The sequence below is a fragment of the Melopsittacus undulatus genome, chromosome 3, assembly GCF_012275295.1.
Source record: "Melopsittacus undulatus isolate bMelUnd1 chromosome 3, bMelUnd1.mat.Z, whole genome shotgun sequence".
NCBI classification, from domain to species: Eukaryota; Metazoa; Chordata; class Aves; order Psittaciformes; family Psittaculidae; genus Melopsittacus; species Melopsittacus undulatus.
Genome location: NC_047529.1, coordinates 12,332,405 through 12,353,953, shown reverse-complemented (window position 1 = coordinate 12,353,953; position 21,549 = coordinate 12,332,405). Strand labels below are relative to the sequence as shown.

The window sequence follows — 21,549 nt, the reverse complement described above, 5'->3', positions numbered from 1 at the left end:
CATGAGGTTGCTCAATCTGTCTATACATATTTAGTATCTATCCCCGCTTCGTAATTATAATGAGCCGGAAGGTCCTTTGCACCTGCGCAGTGTCCCTTCTGGTCATGGGCAGGGGCCTTCAAGATGAAGTAAATGAGTCTTCCTCTTGTGGGTAGGGGTCTTCAAGATGAAGCAAATGGGTCTTCCTCTTCTTAAACTTTTCACCTTTTAATCTTCACACATGGCCTTAGGGTTTGGTCCTTGCCCAGTCTGCTTCTCCCCCGCTTATCAGTAGAACCGAACATCTTTTGTCCCTTACCAGTAGAACTAGCATCTGCTTCTCCCCCTCAGCAGTAATCAGTGCCTTGGCTTGTTAGGTACTTAGGACAGACAATATTTTTGTTTAAGCAAAGGAATTCCTTTAACCCCCTTGTACAATTTCTCTGTGTTACCCCCCTGTACATTTGTTACCCCTGTATCATCACTACAAGAGAGACAATGAGGTGCTGGAGTGGGGCCAGAGAAGGGCAGTGGAGTTGGTGAAGGGTCTGGAGCACAAGTGTGATGGGGAACAGCTGAGGGACCTGGGGGTGTTTAGTCTGGAGAACAGAAGGCGCAGGGGGGACCTTATCACTCTACAGCTATCTGAAAGGATGATGGAGAGAAGAGGTGACTGGTCTCTTCTCCCAGGTAACAAGTGATAGGACAGGAGGAAATGGCCTCAAGCTGCACCAGGGGAGTTTCAGATCGGATGTTAGGAAAAATTTTTCTCCGAAAAGGTGCTCAGGCATTGGAACAGGCTGCCCAGGGCAGTGGTGGAATCACAGTCCCTGGAAGTGTTCAAAAACTGTGGATGATGCTCTCAGTGACGTGGTTTAGTGGTGGCCTTGGTAGTGCTAGGGTAACATTTGGAGTTGATGATCTTAAAGGCCTTTTCCAACCCAGTTGATTTATGGTTCTATGATCTGCGACTCTGGAATGTGCTGTGGGTTGGCTGTCATCGCCCTGCCAGCCAGGACAGCTCCACACAGGGTCCTGAGCAAAACTGTTAAACTGTTAAAAAAATAGAAAAATTAAAAAAAAAATTGTTTCATGTTCTTTTGGCTAAATACTTTGAGGTATGAGTTCTCTGAAGATAGGCTCCTTCAAGCCTTGTATGAAATCAGTGCCTTTGGGAGATGTTACCAGTTCTGTATTGGCTTCCTGGGTTCTGCTTTTCAATTCAGCTTGGCTGAATCTCATTTACCTTTGAAGATGATCTCAGCCCAAATTTAGCTTCTAGAGCAAACAGAATGTGGTCTGGCCATCCCAGTCTGACAGCTTTCACGAGACATTCTCATGTTCCATGTTGGGCTTTCTTGTGAGTACTGAGTTTTCATTGCTTAGCAGGGAGACAAAAGCACATGGTCTGTGCCTGCCAAACTGCTCCCTATGGCTGCCTTAAAGGCAGCTCAGGACATCTCCTTCCTGACAACCTGGGGTTGTTTCTAGAGCATTCTCTAATACTGATGGGGTTCCTTTCAGTATCCAGAGCTGTCAGTTTTTCACTACCAATTTTGCCCCACTGACTTACCTCTGCTACTTTTGTCCTCAGAGGAGAGTGCACAGGGAAGCAGCACATCCTTCCAGCATCAGCACTAGATTTGCAAAGCCTGATCTTATTGCTGTGTGAGCCCTGGAAGAAATTAGAGGAGATCCTCAAGGTCTCTGGTGCTGTCTTGGTGGGTGAAGTGAGCAGCAAGGCATTTCAGCAAACAGGCAGCCAAGGTGGACGAAGCACTTGCAGTCAGGTTCGTGATGGAGTGGTAGGATTTGGCCACCCTAGGGCTCGGGAAAATCTGGGGTAAATGTGATCTAAGCCTATCTGTGAGATGGGAGGGAGATCTCTGAAAGACTGGAGGGTGGTGAAATGGTGTAACAAAAGAAGTCCTGTTGCACTGTTAGAAGAGGGAGAGAGTGATTTCAGGCTGTGCTGTCCTTGCAGAGGTTGAGTAGCATGTGGAGAAGCAGATGAGCCTGGCAGAGCTGCCTGCAGCGTTGGACAACACACTCATGGTTTCCAGGAGTGGGCTTCAGTGTGCAGCTCTCATGTCCTACAGATACAAACTGCAGTGCCTCAAGTAAGAGTATTGCTCCCTGTAAAAAAAGGCCTTCTCTGGGGTGCTTGAGATGTTTCTTAATGCAGTGCTCACCATGCCTGCAGGATCCAGGTGAGGCAGATCGCCAGGGAGAGGGACAAGGCGAGGCTGGACTTGGAGAAAGCGGAGAGACGCTGCCTGCATCTCAGCAGGGAGTTGGACGAGCAGTACGTCACTCTTGAGCACACCCAGAGCAAGCTCAGGTAGGAGGAGTCCTTTTGGTGGAGCAGTGAAAATGTTTTCTTGTTCCCTGCAGCCTCTCCCTCCCATCCCTTTATGAATCTCCCACTTGTTTTGCCATTGTGTCAGTGGCAGAGAAAGAAGTCCTTGAAGCCCCATACGGTTTACTGAGAGGGGGTGTCTGGACCTTGTGACCATCTGAGATCACACTCCAGGTGCCCCAGCCATGTTGCTTTTTCCCCGCAGGGATTTTCAGGCAGAAACAGAGGCAAAAGATCTGCTTTTGCAGCAAGCAGTCAGTCACCAAGCAAAGCTGGAGGCTGATACACAGCTGTTCCAAGGCAAAGAGGCCAGCTGGCAAGGGAAACTGAAGCACACCATGAAGGTAAGTAGAACTGGCCTGATGAAACATCTTCACTTCTTCAGAGGAGGTGAAGCAGAGGTGCTGATATAGATGAATGGTTGCTGGGAAAGAAGAAGTTTTATGCAGAAAAGTCATCAGGCACATCCATACTGTTGAATTTAATACAGAACTTTTTCCCTTCCCATGACATTATTAAACACCCATGTTGTCTGTCAGGAGTGGTTTGGCCCTTGCCAATACCTGGAAACCTGATGGCTGAGGCTAAAATTGTGCCAGGGACCACGCCAAAAGCAAAGGTGGTACTGTACATGTGCCTGGGATTTTCCCAGTGCTGTTCAGTGTACAAGTACAGATGCAGACAGCTCAGGACTTGCTGCCTTTGTTGGCCATGGGGAAAGCATAGTTTTGTGAAGCAGAGGTGGAGATGGGCCTGTGGGGCTGTGAGCTCTTACACTGCAAAACCCACTCCTATGTCTGTCCTTTGGAGATAAATCAAACACCAGCCCATGTGATGCATGTCAGCAATATGCTGGCAGAAGCAGGATCTCCTGGGAGCTGTGCTGTGTTTGGCATGCCAGTTGTTTTACAGCTTCCTGCTGAAGACCTGTGGCTGGTGAACCCCTCCTGCAATGTGAGGACCCACAACATCCCAAAAATCTTCTCCTCTTTGTCTGCAGGAGAACATACAGCTGCAAAACAAGGTCACGGAGATGGCTGAGAAACTGGCAGCCTCTGAGAAGCTGGTGTTGGAGTTGCAGAAAGAGCTCAACTGTGTTGTGAAGGACAAGGTAGCCTTTCTTTCTCTATTGCAGTTAAATAGGAACTTTAGAGGAACTCATTGAAAGATTGGCTTTTTCCTGTGAAATCTTGTGTATTTTGGGTCAGTTGCTATGGTCTCCCCCTCTTCAAATTCTCCTACACATTAATGGCAACTGGGAAAGAAAAAATACTGGCTTTTAACTTAGGCCTTTTGAAGCTTGAAAAAAAAGAAAAAGGATTAGCAAAGTTTGCAATTGCAGAAAATTCTACTAATCTGCAGTCTTCAGGTGAAGGACTTCAGAGTTTGGTTTCCAGAAAAGAAAATCTTTCACAAGTATTGATGTAAGTGGTTACTTTTAGTGTCTTCCACTCCAGAAAGGCACCTGATAAAATGCATCTGTGGAGAGAAATGAATCTGTGATCTTGTTAGGCAGTTTGGGAAAGCTGCCTGCCTGCAGTTTGGTGTCTCATACATGAAGGAAAATGCTTTTCCTCTTTCTGCATCTGACCCATCCCACAGGTGTCCATATGAACCCCTCCACTGAATCTATGTAGGGTGTAGCACTGTGAGCTTATGGCTCTCCATTTGGAGAGGTGATAATTTCCTTGATGATGTTTCCCTGTGCTTGTGCAGCTGGGCCAGGTGGAGTCCCACAGTCCAGAGCTCCTGAACCAGAGTGAGTGCTTCGCAGAGATTGTCCTGGAGTACGAGCGGCAGTGCCAGGTACAGATGGGCAGCTCTCCAGCAGAGCTGTTGTGAAAGCACAGCTCCCATCAGCATGTCCCTTGGCCTGGGAGAGAGTTAGGAGGCAGCACTGATCAGAGTGCAGAGGGGAATCCCTCCTGTCTTGCTCAGAGTCCTTTACCAGGAGGCAGGTTACAACAGTGCCCCCAGTAAAGCAGTCTGTCTCCTTCTGCAGCTCTCCATGGGGTTGTTCCCTTCCTGGTATACTGGCAGGAGGAAGTACGGCTGGATTGTAAATTCTTCCTTTCCTGCCATCCTGTAGCCACAGGCTTATTGTCTGGGAACAGTGTAGTTCTGTGTATGGGGACAGACCACCGTGGGCTCTTGCATTTCTTCTCAAATGCAAGGAGAGTGCTGTTCTTCCTCTTTGGAAAGCATGTTGTCAGCTAAATTCTTCTATCTTTTTGGTTTTCCCTTCTTCCTTTTTGCCCACATTTTAACAACCCCTACAAAAATTGTTGCTGCTGGGCTTTGCTAGAGAGTCAAGGTGAGCTTGTCCTGAGCACACACCTGGTGTATGTGTGTGGCCCAGGCATTGGTGGTGTGTGTATTGTATTTTCTGCAGGGTGTTGTGTCCCTGCTCAGAGCTTTGGGCTTTCTGGGAAGTGAGCACCGCCTCCATTTCCCTTCTCTTCTCTTGTGTATCTTGCATGTTGTGAGTTGCTGGATGCTCTGTGCCTTGACTCCTGAGTCCTGCGCTTATTGCATTGTCCGTTTGTTTCCAAGTGCTGTGTGTGACTGGGGAGCACCGCTGAGCAGAGACGAGTTACCAAATCCCCCCAGCAGGGGCAGAAATCTGTAGTTTCAGCGAAGCCATTTCATGGATACAGCAGACTCCTGAAGCTGTAATTAAAGGCAAACATGCTGGAGCACTACCCAGTGCAACATTGCTCCAGGTGGCACCAGAGGGTTGAAGATGCTCTGTGCTGCAGTTTTTCCTCCCATTGAGCAGCCCCAGAGTTGCCTGTGAGAATGCTGATGGAGGAACAGGTTTATCCTTGTTGGATGCTGTCAGCCCCCCATCTCCTCTGCTCTCTTGTCTAGAATGGAGGTTAAACAAGTTGTGTTTACATTCGTCTAGATCCACTTAATAGTATTTATTACTGGGGATCTTTGGAAATATTGTTGTCCAGTCTCCATCATTTTCCTGGGTGCCAGCATATGGGATATAATTTGATGTCTGCTCAAAGTGGAAAATTCAGAGCCTGGAAATGTTCCCTTCCTGAGCCCTGTGGGACTTGTCTCACTGCAAATACTGCTCTTGCTTTATCTGTGTACAGTAATGCTTGTTGGCTAGCCCAGATACCCACAGGAATGTCTTGAGGATGTAGCACAAACCTCTGGGCTATGTAAGGAGTCATGCTGAGATCATGGTGTTTCTTGTGTGTTGTTCACTAGCACTGGTTGTGTTTAGGTGAGGAGGGGTCTCAGGAGGTCCAGCCTTCCGAGGTGTCTGCAGAAACCCGTGGTATTGTGTGATTTTGCATGCAGGGGCAGTTGCTTGTGGCTCTTTGTGCTTTACATTGTGTAATGATGGTAGTCACAGTCATGTGGGCTTGTATTTTTTTTTTTCCTGTCTCTTCCAAAATCTCTAATTTCTGCCTGTTTGGGAATGAAGGATTATTCTGCCTAATTCTGACTGTGCTGGTGAGGGGACTATGCACTTCATCCTGCAAGGTCCTCTGAGTACACATGGCTGTTGAGAGCCATGGGTGCTCAACCCCCTGCAGCCCTGCGGAGCTTTGTAGCTACATCAGTCTCTGCTTCAGGTGCTGTGGGACCAGAATGGATTGCTGCAAAGGGAGCTGGAAAGGCTGTATCTGCAACTACAGGAGAGCAGGGCTGAGAGAGGGCTGCCAGCAGGAGGTAAGATGGAAGAGTGTTTGATGCCTCTCCATCTTCTCAGCAAGAACAAGGTCCTCTCCAGATTGGAGTTTCCATGGGTGTATGTGATGGTTTGTTGTGCCTGAGCTGCTGCTTCCAGTTCTGGTATTGGGCAGCCATGGGAGGGAAGAAGGGGGTAATGGGTGGTGAGGAAGAGGGAGATAGGGCAAAGGAGGCTCTTCCATCTTGAAGGCTGGTGATTGTGACCTGTGGACTAGGCAGCTGGGAGTGAACAGGAAGATCTTCACTGTTACGAATGTTGAAGAAACACAGTATGATGAAGAGGAAGTAGCCCCAAACTGTGGGTTGTGAGGTTAGTTTGAGCATTAGGAAAAAACCTTCTGGCCCAAAGGGGCGATTCAGCCCTGAGACTGGTTGCCAGATAGATGGGAGATCTCTGTCTTCTGGGGTTGCATGGGCTTGCCTAGATGAAGTTGCAGCCATCCTGATCAGGACAGCCAGCCCTGTCTTGTCTTGTCTTGTAGGCCTGTCTTCACAGGACTCTTCTCCTGTGTGCCCCCATCCCAGCCCTCTGCATCCCACTTCTGCGTGCACAGAGACATCACTCTCAATGGAGCAGCTCCAAGAGCAGATGCGGGACTTGAAGGTGCAGCTGGAAATGAAGGTGAGGGGAGTGGGGGGAAATTTCCTGACTTCTTGGCACAACTGCTTGGCAAGCACCCTGCTACAGTGTGGCTGATGGGGTGTCTGCTGGAGGGTTCAGGCTGGGGAGCAGAGTGATACCTTGTCTTTCTGCTGGGAGCATGTGCTTCTCTTAGCTGGTAGGAGGATTTGAAGCCCTCACTGGCTGGCAAAGGCTTTGTGGAAATCTCATATCACCCTGCAGAATACTTGTGTGGGTCTTGCTCTTTATGGGGAGCCAGAGATTACTCAGTGTTGCTGTCACAGTAAAACCAGTTACAGGACTAAGATGTGAAACAGAAAGTTATCTCCTGAGAGCATGGTGGGTGTTAGAGCCCTGTCTCCCTGGGCTTGCAGCACACTTTTAACCTGCTTGCCTAAGTTGACAGTGTGAGCCCAGCCACACTGGACTCTAGACAGCAGTGAGTGCTCATGTGAGAGTCCTCAGTTTCCACTTTCACTCCTGCTTTTGCTGCTGAACTGGGAGGTCAGGGATGCTTGCTGGGTTTCCACTGCAGCACTATAGGAGTGAATCCTAGACTGTCACAGGTGATGCAGAATTTAAGGCACACAAAGCTGTTTGCAGATCTTCTGCCTGCTTTGTAGTCCTGCCTTTGTGCAGAACAAATCCTGGAGTTTCCATCATTTACAGGGAAGCTGTGGGGAGCAGCACCTGTTCACCACCACATCTTGACAAAGAACCACTCTGTGGGTTGGAGGACCAGCAGGTCGAAGGAGATGATCCTGCCCCTCTACTCTGCTCTTGTGAGACCTCACTTGGAGTATTGTGTGCAGTTCTGGTGTCCTCAACATAAAAAGGACATGGAACTGTTGGAACAAGTCCAGAGGAGGCCACAAGGATGATCAGGGGACTGGAGCACCTCCCATATGAAGAGATGCTGAGAAAGTTGGGGCTGTTCAGCCTGGAGAAGAGAAGGCTGTGTGGAGACCTCATAGCAGCCTTCCAGTATCTGAAGGGGGCCTACAGGGATGCTGGTGAGGGACTATTTATTAGGGACTGTAGCGAGACAAGGGGTAACTGGGTGAAACTTAAACAGCAGAGGTTTAGATTTGATATAAGGAAGAAATTCTTTACTGTTGGGGTGGTGAGGTACTGGAATGGGTTGCCAAGGGAGGTAGTGAATGCTCCATCCCTGGCAGTGTTCAAGGCCAGGTTGGATGAAGCCTTGGGTGATACGGTTTAGTGTGAGGTGTCCCTGCCCATGGCAGGGGGGTTGGAACTAGATGATCTTGAGGTCCTTTCCAACCCTAACTATTCTATGATTCTGTGATATGAGGAGCAGAGGCAGATGATGCCCTCACACCTACCTTCTCTTCTCTGGGGTCCCTTACAAACAAGGACAAGGAAGAAGGTTGTTGCGAAAAGCTGGGATCCACCAATACCTGCTTATTAGAGGCTGTTGCATGAGACTTGATTATTGCCCTAAGTTCAGTAGGGCCTAGAACTGCCTGAAGAGTGTCCTCTGTTGAGAGGGATCAATAGGTTAATCTGAGCAGAGACTGGAGGAGAGGGGAGCTCTCAGGATTATGGTGCTAATACCCAAATCCTGTTTCCTCCCAACAGATAAACTATTATAAAGAGAAAATCAAGATAATGACGAAAAACTTTGAGAGAAAGAGGAGGGACAGTGAGGAAAGCCTCAGGACTGAGATATGCAAGATGGAAGACCAGAAAAGAGACCTGGAAGAAACACTTGCAAAGTGCTGGGCTGTAATTGGTCACCTGAAAGAGCAAAATGTGTGTGGAGCCTGGAGCTGGAGGAGAGGTTTGAGGTGGAGCAGTCCAGGGTGGGACAGCAGCACACTGAAGACATTTACCATCCAGGGCAGCAGCTGGACCAGGAGGGAGGAGAGCGAGGATGTAGTGCAGGAACAGAGAGAGCCTGAGGTCTGGCACTGTTCTCTTTCTCTGGCTGAGAGGGAGACTAGGGGTGCATCCCCTGCTCATACCAGAGTAGGTTGGGCTGATTCCTCCTGAGGATGGATAACTGCTTTAATTTGGAAGAAAATTTGGACTGTATTGCAGGGCTGCATCTGTTTGTAATGTGGTGTCTGAACTCGCCTTAAGTGAATGTTTGATATTTCAAGACTTAAGTTTCCCTGCTTGTTCCACAAGCTTGCGTCAGAGTCAGTGCCCACCAAAGATTGTACCTCAAAACAGTGGGAGGAGTGAGAGCTTTCATCAGCGTTTTCTTGGTATTTCTTCTCTTTCTTGGTCCTTCAGCAAACTTGCACCTACTTGCTAGATCATCGCAACTGGCTGTCTTTAAAGCAGCAAAAAATAGCTTAAATTTCTCTTTATAGCAAAACAGACTGGCTTGTGGGAGGGTAAAGTTGTCACTAAATGGCTGTTCATCTTTCCCTTCTTGTGCTTTTGGTGCTAGTTCTGCAAACTACCCGGGGGGCCAGAATGGCCTTGCAGAGGAGACTGAAGGAGAATTGAATAGGAAACTTCCCTGTCCATGCCTGCCCCCTCTTGCCTCCCACCGCACCCCACCACTACCCTTAGGCTTTCCTCCTGCCTCTTCCCTGGTGTATGTCCCCTTTGGCCATAACCAAAACAGAGGGTTTTACTAAGTCATCATCCCTCTTTTAGGAATGAGGAGCTGAGATACATGGTAAGTGTGGGAGAAAGGAGGTGGCCACTGAAGTTTGTGTCAGACCAGGGGAACAAACCCATCTCTGGTGACTGGTGGAGGGACTGGCTGTAGCAGGGAGTTTTCAGAGTTGTTGGAAAGCATCTGATGGATGAGTGAGAAGTGGTGTGGGAACTTTCTGTAATGTTTAGGTAACTACCTTGACTTTGCAACGTAAAGAAAACTCGTTGCCTCTCCAGCAAAAGTATATTCTGAAGCTGGCTGAGTTCCTCAAGCTGTGTTATCAAATCCAGGTCAGCAAAATGGCTTTTATCTTTTGGAAAAGGGTTGAGCAGAGGTTGAGCATGATCAAGAGCTGATATGAGTGAATGCCTGTGTCACAACAGCTGTAAGGCTCTGTAGCAGCAGCATTGGTGCGAGAGAAGGTGGTTTCCCAATGATAAAGGCTGCAAGGCCAGGACCTCAGGACCCCAGGAGAGGCAGCAATGGAAGCGGAAGGAAAAGGACATGGTTTCTGTGGAAGAAGACGCAGCTAAAATTGGAAGAGAAGGTTAATGAGGAGCAAGTTAAGATGTGTGAAATGCTGGCTGCTGTGAAAGAAAAGAGAAAAAGCACTGAGATGAAACAGGAATAACGCAGAGATCATGGGGCTCACAGCTCAGGTGCTGGAAGGGACAAGGTCTCTGGGGGGCTGCCCTCTGGGGCAAAAGGAGTACATCCCCAAGGCTCAGATGAGCAGGTGGACCAAAGTTTCCTGCCTGTTGCAACTTTAGCACCAAAGGAACAGAGAAGAAACGAAAACACTGTGATGGATGGACCAGTGCAGACATCTGTTGCAGTGAATGGCCTGCTCAATCTAGAAGCTGGAGACAAAGCAGAAAGCTTTTGTCAAGGAGAAATGAAATCTTGATAGACAAGGGAATGTGCTTGGGAAGGAGGCAGAAACAGCAAAGTTAAATGTCTTCCTTCACATAGCAGACAAAAGCAGTATGTCTGAAGGGCAACAAGAGGGAAAACAGCCCTGGGAGGCAGAGTGCCACAGCAGCATAGAAAGAAACATGACATTCAGGCTGTCAAAATTGAGCTGAAAAGGGAAAGGAAAGGGGGGAAACTGGAGCCGATGTAGCTGAAACATGTGCACTGCTTGGAAAATGACCCAGAGCTCAAGAGAGCGGCAGGTTTGCAGAACTGTGCTGCTGCTGAAGAAAAGCAGATGCCTTGTGAAACATGAAGCTGCTTAACAACATGATGGTCCAAAGACACTCTAACAGCAGCTGTGTTCTCTCTTGACACTCTCTAGCAGCAATGTTCTTGCTGTACCCCGCATGCCTTTTACTAACCACGGGAGTGTGGTCAGAGAGCTGGGATGCGATAATGTGGCTGTAGCTGGCTGTGCATTTGTCTCCTCTGCCTTGTACTGCTGTCTGTGGGATGCTGGAGCTGCCACGGGAAGCACAGCATGTGAATCCTGATGTGAAACTGACTTGTAAAGCAGCTGCTGTGAGGAGCACCCTGCCAAGCAGAGGGAGCAAGCAGCTCACAGCCTATGTGCTCCCTCTTGCACAAGAGAGGAAGAACTTCCCCACTCAGCCCCTCTGCTTCACACATGCAACACCACAAACTGCAATGCTGTCCACGATGGACAGTCCATTGTCCTGCCCTTCTCCCTGAGGGATTTGGGTCCTGTATGGGGTTTAGCAGTAGCTGTTAGATATGACTGATTGACACAGGACTGAGCTTCCTACACACAAGTTCCAGTATCTGTGGCCTCATGGGAGACTGGGATACCAGTAGGGATGGAAGGATAATGAGGCATAGAGGCTGCCTTGGCTTTGGGGTCATAGCTGTTGCATCCAGCAATGTAAAATCACTAAGGCTGCATAAGCAGGCTGGCTTACCCAGGTGTGGCTTTATTGCAGTTGAAGGGTTGGACTTACCACCTGGTTATCCTTAGTGAAGTCTTGGTGTGTCTTAATCAGCCAGATCTCTTAGTTTCTACTTCTTGGCAGGCCTGCAAAATAATTTCAGCCAGCTGGAAGCCAAAAAATTGAGAGTCTGATGCCTTTTGTCCTTATTCACCTTTATTCCCCCTCTCTTGAAGACCTGTTCCTTCTCTGCCAGTCTCTTGATTGTCCCCACATTTTGCATGAGTTATTGGATGGTTGGTTCTCAGATTTCTTTAGTTCCTGCTGTCCTTGCAAGTCAAATGGGGATGGAGCAGGGAGCCAGTGTAGAATGCCAAGATCAAACTGGGCTTTTGCAAGGTGTTCTCACACTGCTGTCTCTCCCTGCAGGGAAGAGCTGTGCCAGCTGCTGGAGGAGAACAGCATGCTGAAAAGTCAACTTGGGAGACTTCAGCAAGAGCTGAGGCTGGCAAAGGAGAAGGGCAGCGAACACAATGGGTAAGAGAGGAGCCAGCTGTAGGAAGCTGCAAGTGGGTGGAGAACTGATGCATGTAAAAGGAGCAGCCACTCAGGTGCATTTACCAGATTTCAGCTGACTTTTGTTCCTGCCTTCTGTTTTCTTGTTTCTGAGCAAGCCAGCACTCTCACACCCTTTGCTCACTTAAAAGCAGCCAGTGCTGGGACAGGCTCGGGGAGGTCAGAGCACAGGAACCAGAGCTGGGTTTGGGAAAGGCTGTGAGGATAGGTATGCTGATGGAGGAAACAATGGGCTTCTTCACTACACAAGCATGTTGGCCTGCTGCTGCCTTAAGGGAGCTTGAGATAGGTACTAGGGTCACTCACTGAACCATAAATCCAAGGAGAGCCATGTTTCTGGTGTGGATAGTCCCAGGACTCGGCTAAGATGGCTCACCTACTGTTCTTCACCCCCTGATTTTTAGGTCTCTGAGAGTGCTGTAGGACTTTGGGTGTCCCCGGCTGTCTGCCCTGGGTTGGGCTGAGCAACCTGTTGGAGCAGAGACACCTGACCCGTATCTGTATGGCCTGTCTTTGCTTCCTCTTGCAAGCTAAAACCAGATATGTGGCTCCCCAGAATGAGGCCCTTCTCTGGGGGCACATGGTTTCCTGGTCTCTGGCTTGAAGCTCATAATTTTCCTCTCCCTGACAGGAAGCACATGAGTGAGTTAGGCAGAGAGAATTTGGAGGAACTGGCTGAAAGACCAGAGTTAACAGTGTTGGTAAGAAGCTGTTAACACTGACAGGCTCTTGGCTGAAGGATTTAGGAGGACAAGGCCTAAATGTGCTTATAGAGAATGGGAATGTTTGTCTCGAACATTCAAACCCAGTCTTGCTTTGAAAAGCCAACTTTATTTTATAGCTTGTCAAGTAGAGACAATTTGAGTGACAAAAGCCAGTGAAGGTCTTACAGAAGGTGTTACTACAAAATCTCTAATGAGGTTCTCTTTACCTACTTGCACTCTTCCTTGTAGAGGTTTTGCGCACTCCCAGCCACAAACACACCTGCTAACAAGCCCTTGGACATGTGTGCACACAAGGCCTGGCCAGGATTGTTTGTGTGCAACATGGATGAGGGTTGCAGGCTGTTTGTTCATGCCTGGGAACCACAACCTGTTTTTTGGACATGTCTTTCGTACTCTCTGGGGCCTTCAGCTGCAGCAGTGTGGCTTTTGCTGGCCCTTGCTGGTTACATCTTCCATTAATTATCAGCCACAAACCTGCTGCCTGTTTGCTTTTTCTGCTTTGGGAGCAAAGCTCTGTTGGTTGCCCATTTTCCTAGGATGCTAGCAGAGGAATGGGGTGTAGGGTGTGTTGCTGCCCTGCTGTTAGATGCAAACTTTCTCCTGACATCTGTGCAGTGGTCTGGTCAGAGCATGGGGCAAACTGCACATTGTTCAGCATTACTGCTAGGGATAGTGTCCTAGGAGCAATGTATAAGGGGTGGATACCCTTTAGCATTGATGCACGCTGCTCTTGTAAGCCTTACTCTGCTCCTTTGTCTGGTACTTTCACACATGTACGTGTCCATTCATACTGTATTCTTTCCAGTCTAAATATTTCTATTAAACATCATGAAATCACAGAATGATTTGGGTTGGAAGGGACCTTAAAGGTCATTTTAGTTCCAACCCCTGCCATAGGCAGGGACACCTTCCGCTAGACCTGTCACTATCCCCCTTGTAAAAGGCCCCTTTAGGCACTAGAAGCTGCTCGGAGCCTTCTTCAGGCTGAACAAGCCCAACTCTCAGCCAGTTTCTGTAGCAGAGGTGCTTCTGCCCATGGAACATCTCTGTGGCTTCCTCTGGACTCGCTTGAGCAGGTCCACGTCCCTCTTGTGTTGTTGCCTGCAGAGCTAGATGCAGCACTGGGGTGGGGGGGTCTCACAAGAGCAGAGTAGAGGGGGAGAATCCCTTGTCCTCAGGGACACCCCCCAGAGACTTCCTCCAGAGATTCCATCTGTTGAGGAATTTCTCACCTCGAATGTTATGCTGCTTTGGTCAGGGTGTGAAATGAGGGCTCTTGTCCTGAGTGCCCACAAAGCCCTGCAGCAACAGCTGTGTTCCTGATTGGAAACCCCGTGGGGACAGTATGGGACAGGTTGTCTCTGCTGCCTCTCACCCCACCCCAAGCCTCTGTGCATGAATTGGTTTCTTTTTCCTCAACCTTTTCCAGAGTGAGAAGAGCAGCAGGGAGATCTCCCACCTCAATGTAAGGATGTGTCGACTGGGCAGTGAAGTCACTAAACACCAGGCTGGCCATGGTGCTGGCCCTGACACCATCCCATTGTGGAGCCAGAGGCTTGCAGAGGCTGAGTGGCTACGAGGAGCAGAGACGGCTGCAAGGCTGGAGCACCACCAGCAGCATGCAGCATGTTGGATGGAGATGGAGCTGCTTCAACAGCAGCTCAGGGCCTCGCAGGAGAAGGTGACTGTCATTTAGTTGGTGACAGAGTGGCTGCTGAGTGGTCCCTGTGATGTTGGTATTGCCCAGCTCGGGGTTGTATTGGATGCCTTCCCCAGGCAGAAAAGAGTGTCCTCTTCCTTTTTGTGAGGAACAGAGGACTCACCCTCCCACTCAGATGTGTCTGAAGCAAGTTCAGGTGCATCTGGGATAAGTCCTTACTTGCAGCTGACCCTGTTTCCTCTGTCCTTGTCCTGTGCAGGCTGGCTGGGCAGAGGAGATGGAGGCTGAGTGAAGGTGGCTCATTCACGAGTGCTGGGAGCTGTGGTTTCCCCATGGCTCAGATGACAGAGGAATTAGAGGGGTGGCAGGATCAGGCAGGGACTGGGCAGGGGTGACAGGGGCCAGGCAGGCCATGTCTGAGGTGGGGGAAGTCAGAGCAGGCAAACAAGGACCACTAGGACAAAGGAAAGCCAATGTGAGAAACCTCCAAATGTGTTAATATCCTTCTGCTTTCTACCCTGGGAAAAGGCTCAGTGACTGGCTTTCCAGAGTACAGCTTGTGCCAGCCACTCCTAGAGCAAAGGTGGACCAAACTTGCTTCCCCTTTTGATAGTGGCAGGAAGGAGAGGGCATAATGTACAGGCAGTGATTGAAGCCCAGCTTGCCTGTGATGTATCTCAGAACAAATGCAAGCGAGCAGCCCCCTCTGTCTCCTGCCATTGCATCACTTGAAGCTAGGACTTCCTCCCATAGGATCCCACCAGTAACTCCTGCTTCTTGCTGCTCAGCAAGGGGAACATCCCTCAGCAACTGGTCCCTGTTTCTCCTGCAGCTCTCTGTGATCTCCATTCTGGCTTTGTAGGCTGCACAGCACACACCACTCCCATGGTCCTGCTGCTCTGCTGTGGCCATGTTGGTGTGAGAGCCAAGCGGGGGCTGAGGGTGCTTCCCAACCTCTCCTCTCACCTTCAGCACACCCTGGGCCTGTCCCATTGCTGGCAAAAAGCTGTAACCAGCTATTGGCCTTTCTGTGTTGCAGCTTTTAGAAGCCAAAGCAAGCCTGAGCCTGGCTCAGACTCAGCACGCTCTGCAGTTGCAGCAGGTCAAGGCCCAGATGAACAACATGGTGCCAAGGAAGCACTTTGAGGAGCTGCAAACCAGCTTGAGAGCAGAACAATGCAAGGCTCAGCAGCTCCAGGAAAGCCTCCACCGGCAGGCTGAGCAGACATGCAGGCAGCTGCTCAGGACTCAGGTAAGCAGGGAATTGCGGGAACTCAGTCAAGGGTAACAGGGAGGGCGCACTCCCAGCCTGGAAGCCACCAGAGGTTTGGGTATATCAAAAACCTATGTGGAAAATGCACTTTATTTTCAACATGCAGCTGCAGTTTTCATTCCACATGAACGTAGTCACAGCCCTATACTCAAACAGGAACCCTCCCCTCTAATCCACCTACCCCAGGCTGATCCCCTCATGCTCTCCTTCAGAGTTTGAATATCTGTGAGCAGGGCCCTGGGGAAATCGATGGTCCTGGATTGCCTGGGAACAACCCAATATGAGTCTTTGTTGTCTACTGCAGGAGGAACATGAGTGTCTGCTGAAGGCAGCTATGGAGCAGGCAGAGGCGCTAGAGCACAACCTCAGGAGTACTGAAGCTGTGCTGGTAGAGAGAGCAGCTCAGCTTAAAGATGCCCAGGTGAGTGGAAGAGGGGTTAGTGCTGTATGTTCCTGCCTAGCTGGGACCCCAGAATGGGGATGGTGAACGTTGAGCCTCCTGTCCTTGCTGTAGGCCCAGCTCTCCAGGAACAAACTGCTGATCGAAGACCTCCGTGAGGAGAACAGGGGGGTTACAATGGCCCTGCAGACAGCTGAGCTGAAGCAGAAGAGCACTGAGGAGAAGAACCAGCTGTTGGAGGAGCAAGCCTCAGCTCTGAAGCAGCTCATTGGAAAAATCACACCAGCATCTTTGAGTGGGTGATAGGGCGCGTGCTGTGGCAGCCTTGTCCCTGGTCCTGGCCAGGGTTTGTCAGGTATGGAAGAGCTATGTCCGAGTTGGGAAATAAGCCTTTTCGTCTCTGGTCTTGTCAGGATTTTCCTGGGTAGAAAGTAGAAAATGAAGAAACCAGACAGAGTCCTTCAAAAAAATTGATCCTGTGGATGGCTGTATTTTCCTACTGAAAGCACCAGCGTTGGTGCCTTTCTCAGTGGCAGTGTGCTGTTGTAACTCAGGTCTGCCTCAGGGCAGCCATCCACAGGAGCTGCCTGCACTCTGCCAGCAGGTTGAGTGGTGGTGCAGAAGCTCTCTATGGAAGGCTGCTGTTGGGGCCATGCTATTGCAACTGAAAACCCAGAGCAGGAGAGCTTGCAAGTTCTTGCATTTGGCTTTCTCCAAACAGGAAATCTGGATTGTGGCATTAAAATGTCTGCAGTATTGCAGTACCTCCTGCCATCTCCATCTGCTCTGTATTTCAGCAGCCTGCCCCAGCTGTTGTTAAACTTTTATTCCCTACAGCTTCTCTTGGGCTCTAGGAGTCTCTGGCCCTTCTTTGAAAGCCTGAGTCTAGGATCAAAACCAACCTGATACCAGATTGTTGCCGCTGCTGTGAACAGATCAGAAGGGCTGAGGGAAAAGTCTTTCAGTTTGAACCTTCAAGGCTCGGGGCAGGGCTGGTGACCCATCATCAGGAGTACTGCTCTTCTTCAAAGGATACCAGGAGACATGGTAAGTGAACTGCATCATCTTGCCTTCCTTGTTGTCCCTCACACTGGCAGTGAGCACTGCCAAAATAAGTTGTCTGAAAGGTCACAAAGCCAAGCATTCACATCAGTGAATGCCCAAACTTTTTATCTGCCCCTTGTGTTACCTTCTGCATCATTGTCACCAGTGCCCTTGCCTTGCTCTGTGCAGAGCAGAGGGTATTTATGCAGGGGCTGTGGTTGCCACTAGCTCTGAAAGGACTCCTAGGATTTTGGGGACTATAGAAACCACTGTACAAGAAAGACTACACAAGCCTATCTGGATCAGGGTAGCAAAGCTAGACAAAGTTAATACAAAGAAGAGGGCTTAAAAACAGATCAAGGTGTTGCTGGTAGTTCAAGAATAAAAGGGGATAAATTGGCTGACCTGAAACTCAGACACTGCTTTTAAGTCCCAGCCTCCCAGGGCAGAGGAGTTCCATGGCCCTGGGACAGTAACAGGAGGTGGGTGAAGGCTGACTGAGGAAGCATCTGTGATCGAAGCCTGTTTTTTTTCTGCCTGGTGGATGTATGCTGAGACTAGAGTCTTACCTAGGGCTTATGTTTTTGGAAGTGTTACCTCAGCCGCTACCCAAGAGTGAGCAGCTCCATTAGGAAAACCAAACAGGGAGAGCAGTTCTTCAGCCTTGCTCTGTGCTAAGTGGAAGCCTTAAAACTCTCTGCTCCCTTACCCATCCCTACTCCAGATAATCCCTATGCCCTGCTAGATGATTCTCTGGAGAATGTGATTCTTCCCAGAGGAACACATGCACAGCCCAAGTGTGCTGGGAGAAACCATGGTAATTGCTTGAAAAAGCCCAGCGCAGAGCCACAAAGATGATTAAGGGAGTGGAACACCTCTCTTATGAGGAGAGGCTGAGGGAGCTGGGTCTCTTTAGCTTGGAGGAGACTGAGGGGTGATCTCATCAATGTTTACAAATATGTAAAGGGTGGGTGTCAGGATGATGGAGCTGGGCTTTTTTTCAGTGATATCCAGTGACAGGACAAGGGGCAATGGGTGTAAACTGGAGCATAGGAGGTTCCACGTTAACATCAGGAAGAACTTTACTGTAAGAGTGACAGAGCACAGGAACAGGTTGCCCAGGGGGGTTGTGGAGTCTCCTACATTGGAGATATTCAAGGCCCGCCTGGACAAGTTCCTGTGTGATGTACTCTAGGTTACCCTGCTCTTGCAGGGGGGTTGGACTAGATGATCTTTTGAGGTCCCTTCCAACCCTTGGGATTCTGTGAGGCCCATGACCCAAACTGCAGCCAGTGCTCATTCACTCAGCACCTTAAGAAACATTTATAGGCTTCTGGTGAGAGTCAAGGCTTCATGTGTATCTTAGAAAAGCTTATGCAGCCTCATCCTGACACTTGGAAGAGCGGCTCCACTGAGACACCTAAATAACCAGTTGAGCATCAGCCTTGTATGGTCCAGATGGGTTGGGCCAGAGAACAAGGTCAGAGTGTTTAAACAATGTTAAACTCTTGAAAAACATTCAGTTGAAGGTGAAGCCGTTTTTATTTTGCAATCTTGGAGCTGCCTTCTGGAGCCCACCTGGTTGGTGACTTACATGCAGTGTGAAGAAAGAACTGCTCCAGACAAAAACACATTCACAAAACCTGCTTGTAGCTGAGGGCCTTGGACAGACTCCCCTCACCCCCCAGTGCTATCCCCACTGTGCTGGAGTCCCAGGATGGATACACTACCAGGATGCACCCTGTGGTCAAGAAGAGCCAGCCAGTGTGGTTTGCATACTTTATAAACTCAGGGCTGATCTTAGTGTCAGGTATCAAAGAACAGTCGCAGGGTGTGCACTGCAGAAATGCTGAGGTGTCTGAAGTCCTGCACATACCAGAGTTGAATCCCCACTGTGGGCAAGCAAGGGTTGTCCCTTCTGTCCTGCATGCTTATGAAAGAACATGCTCGAGGATTCCTTGTCTGATTAACTGCTCACATTTCCAGCGAGGTAAGAAGTGCTGCATAGAAACATAGACAAACTTTCCTTGCAACTCAGGCAGAGTTCTGTGTGCCCACTGCATTGTGGTACCAGCTCAGAGCTGGGCCACAGAGACAGCTTGCAGCATGTGCAAGGAGCTGTGTGTGCAGAAACTGGTGTGCCATGAAGCTGGGGTAAGCAGAGGGATGTCATGGGAGTGAAAGGGAAGGAAGAAAAGGACCACACACTTTTGACATGGGTACCTGGCTATTCTTCTTCAACAGGATGGTGGTACCGTCATCAACCTCAAACTCTCCATAGTCTCTTAAACACCGCACCTGCAAAGCAGAAATGCAGCTCTTGGATCATCAGATCTCCCACAGAAAACACCAGACATCACTGCTGACTTAAAACACATGCCTGCTGGAGCCTCAATGTGGAGCAGATCTAGAAATACACAACTGGACTGATCCCATGCTCTATAGACTCTACCTGATGTTCTCCTCCTGCCTCTGCCTGGACCAAGAAGCACCAGTGAGCCCAGTCCTCCAGAGACTAGAAGAAGAGCAGCACAAGAGACACGATGTGGGGAGCAGCAGTATTTCCAGAACTTTTCCACACACATACCAGAAAATGGTGAACTGTTAACTGTGAAACTCTTGAGGAGCAGGTTGATGCCACTACATCTTCTTTTGAAGGGAATGTCAGAATAGAGCATTTCAGCTACTGACTTGGATGTTTCACATGCTCTTGCTTTATTCTATCAATTGTATAAAAAGATCTGTAGTTTCATGTGTCAAAGTCCACGTAAAATAACAAGGAAAACCAATTGACAGTCCTTAGCATGGGAACAAGGTTTCTAGTTGATCTAGATTTGGTTAAGTTTCTGCAAAATGCTGCAAAACTTCTCATTGGGATTCAGACCACTCACCCCACCACACAAATTCCCTTCAGACTAGAAATGCTATCTTTCAACAGACTTTGAGCAGTCAGTGGAAGAGGGAGTAAAATGCTAATGGTAGAACGTAAATGGTAAAATGTAGAAGCCTGTGGAAGCTTTGGTGTTCTTGAAGGCTTTGTCAAGTGATCTGACTTGGGATGGGGGTGAAATTATCTAAAAAACAATGTTTGGGCAAAAAGTTTGTTCAAAACCAGAAACCATTTGCACTTACTTCAATGTACAGGCTTTTAGGAGGTTTTATGTCCTGTGTAAGGTCCAGGCCTTCCTCTCCGCCTACTGACCTCATGTAGGTAGCCAGAGACTTTTTGTACCGATTGAACCATTCCACCTGCAGACATTAATATTGATTCCTCAGGCAAAGCTGAACAGCTAATGCTGAAAGAGAGGTCCCCAGTGAGTGATACCCAGTTTATCTGTGCTGTCATACCATTGTTCCAGAGCATGTTTGTACCAGCCAAAGGTGAATGCAAGTTTTTCTTAAGGGAAAGACTGCCACAGATGGAGAGCAATCTGGATTCAGGGCACATTCTGCTAATGTAAGCATCTTTGTACATTGGTCTAGAGATGGCATTTGAGAGCAGCATGGGAAGACTTAGTTCTGTTGGCTTTGAGTCTGATCTTCCACCTAATCCTTGAAAGTGCCCAGCATTACTGGCACTTGGTATCTGTTTGGGGTTGTACCCATAGACAATGAATAAACAAATTGGTGTTTACAGGAAGACACGTTAAGTGTCATATTTATAGTGGGGGAATTGTACCTTATTTTATTCTACTAAATAGATAACCCATCAGGAGGAATAAGTGGAAAGAAAGGGAGAGTTTAGAGACAAGGCTGACTCACTTCCTCTGCTGACATGTGAAACTGGATGGCATTTGGCAGGACACTACCACACTCCCACCTCAGTGCTCGGATCCGCAGCAACCGGTCATACCTGGGGAAAGAAACAAGGGGCAAGCCCAGCATCTTTGCTGAGGCAAACATCGGCAATATCTCCAGGCAACAAACCACAGAGCAAAATCTTGGGTCATTCCATCCACCTTCCTTTAAAATATGCGATTTTGGACCTATCCAGTAATTAAAACGTTTAAAGAGAAGAAATAAACAGGGCCAGCGTTTCGTGGCACAGCAACAAGCGCAAGGAGAGCCAGTCCCGCAGCTGCCCTGCTACTGCATCCCTTATGGGAACCACTCGCCGGAACCGAGTGTCCCAATACCCACTGCTCCGGGACCTTGTCTCTTGTCAGTGGGGAAGAAGCTACGTTCTGTGACCCCGAATGCCCGCCGTAGCTCCCCGTGCTCCGCGCTGCACTCACAGGTAGGCCAGGATGCAGCGCTGGTTCCGGAGCAGGCAGCAGTGCCGAAACCGGATGAGGAAAATTAGGTCCGTGCGTCCCGACTTCGCTTCGGACCTGGAGGAGGAGCCGCATTATAGAGCTGCGGGACGGCTGGGAGAGAAGGGCACACGGTCGGGTTGTGCAGGACGGGACAGGACGCCCCGGTACCGGGCGCGACACTCACACATCCGCTTGGTTCTGCTCGTACAGCGCCCGCATCTCCTCCAGTGCCTGCCGCAGCTCCTCCGTCTGCAACACGGGGCAGGGTCAGTGAGAGGGGGCCGCAGCCGGGGCCCGTTCGCTCCCCTCCAGCCCCGGCCCCACTCACCCGGAAAGGCGGCAGGCTCCCGCCCGTGGTGCGGTGCAGCTCCCGCACCAGCCCCACCGCCCGCTCCCCCGCCATGCCGCCCCGCCGAGCGCGCGCGCGGGAAAACCGGGCAG

At 49.5% G+C, this 21,549-nt stretch overlaps 2 protein-coding genes across 4 annotated transcripts; one reads left to right on the top strand and one right to left on the bottom strand.

The window, feature by feature from the left end:
* Positions 1-1,578: 1,578 nt before the first annotated feature.
* On the top strand, positions 1,579-20,492 carry LOC106023432 (ninein-like protein). Of its 3 annotated transcripts, XM_031047536.2 has the most exons (15): positions 1,579-1,769; positions 1,964-2,099; positions 2,183-2,320; positions 2,544-2,682; positions 3,339-3,449; positions 4,055-4,144; positions 5,935-6,031; positions 6,535-6,674; positions 11,604-11,711; positions 13,905-14,156; positions 15,175-15,387; positions 15,713-15,829; positions 15,923-16,163; positions 16,646-16,855; positions 19,097-20,492. In XM_031047536.2, the coding sequence occupies exons 2-13, from the start codon at positions 1,990-1,992 to the stop codon at positions 16,109-16,111; spliced, it is 1,704 nt and encodes a 567-aa protein (XP_030903396.2). In that variant the 5' UTR covers positions 1,579-1,769; positions 1,964-1,989; the 3' UTR covers positions 16,112-16,163; positions 16,646-16,855; positions 19,097-20,492. The 3 variants fall into 3 exon arrangements, with proteins under 3 accessions (XP_030903396.2, XP_033916530.1, XP_030903397.2); XM_034060639.1 differs by lacking the exon at positions 11,604-11,711; XM_031047537.2 differs by lacking the exon at positions 13,905-14,156.
* On the bottom strand, positions 18,371-21,549 carry GINS1 (GINS complex subunit 1). Its single transcript, XM_034060640.1, has 7 exons — positions 21,437-21,549; positions 21,293-21,357; positions 21,088-21,183; positions 20,615-20,705; positions 19,985-20,101; positions 19,076-19,150; positions 18,371-18,852 (listed from the first exon to the last, which is right to left on the bottom strand). The coding sequence occupies exons 1-7, from the start codon at positions 21,509-21,511 to the stop codon at positions 18,784-18,786; spliced, it is 588 nt and encodes a 195-aa protein (XP_033916531.1). The 5' UTR covers positions 21,512-21,549; the 3' UTR covers positions 18,371-18,783.

Excerpts from the sequence above, each read along its gene's own strand:
- LOC106023432 (XM_031047536.2), top strand. The coding sequence starts at position 1,990 with ATGAGCCTGGCAGAGCTGCCTGCAGCGTTGGACAACACACTCATGGTT. Across the intron at positions 2,683-3,338 it reads AACTGAAGCACACCATGAAG|GAGAACATACAGCTGCAAAA; the intron begins GTAAGTAGAACT and ends CTTTGTCTGCAG. Across the intron at positions 3,450-4,054 it reads ACTGTGTTGTGAAGGACAAG|CTGGGCCAGGTGGAGTCCCA; the intron begins GTAGCCTTTCTT and ends GTGCTTGTGCAG.
- GINS1 (XM_034060640.1), bottom strand. The coding sequence starts at position 21,511 with ATGGCGGGGGAGCGGGCGGTGGGGCTGGTGCGGGAGCTGCACCGCACC. Across the intron at positions 21,184-21,292 it reads GAGCAGAACCAAGCGGATGT|GTCCGAAGCGAAGTCGGGAC; the intron begins GTGAGTGTCGCG and ends CTCCTCCTCCAG. Across the intron at positions 20,706-21,087 it reads CGCTGCATCCTGGCCTACCT|GTATGACCGGTTGCTGCGGA; the intron begins GTGAGTGCAGCG and ends TTCTTTCCCCAG.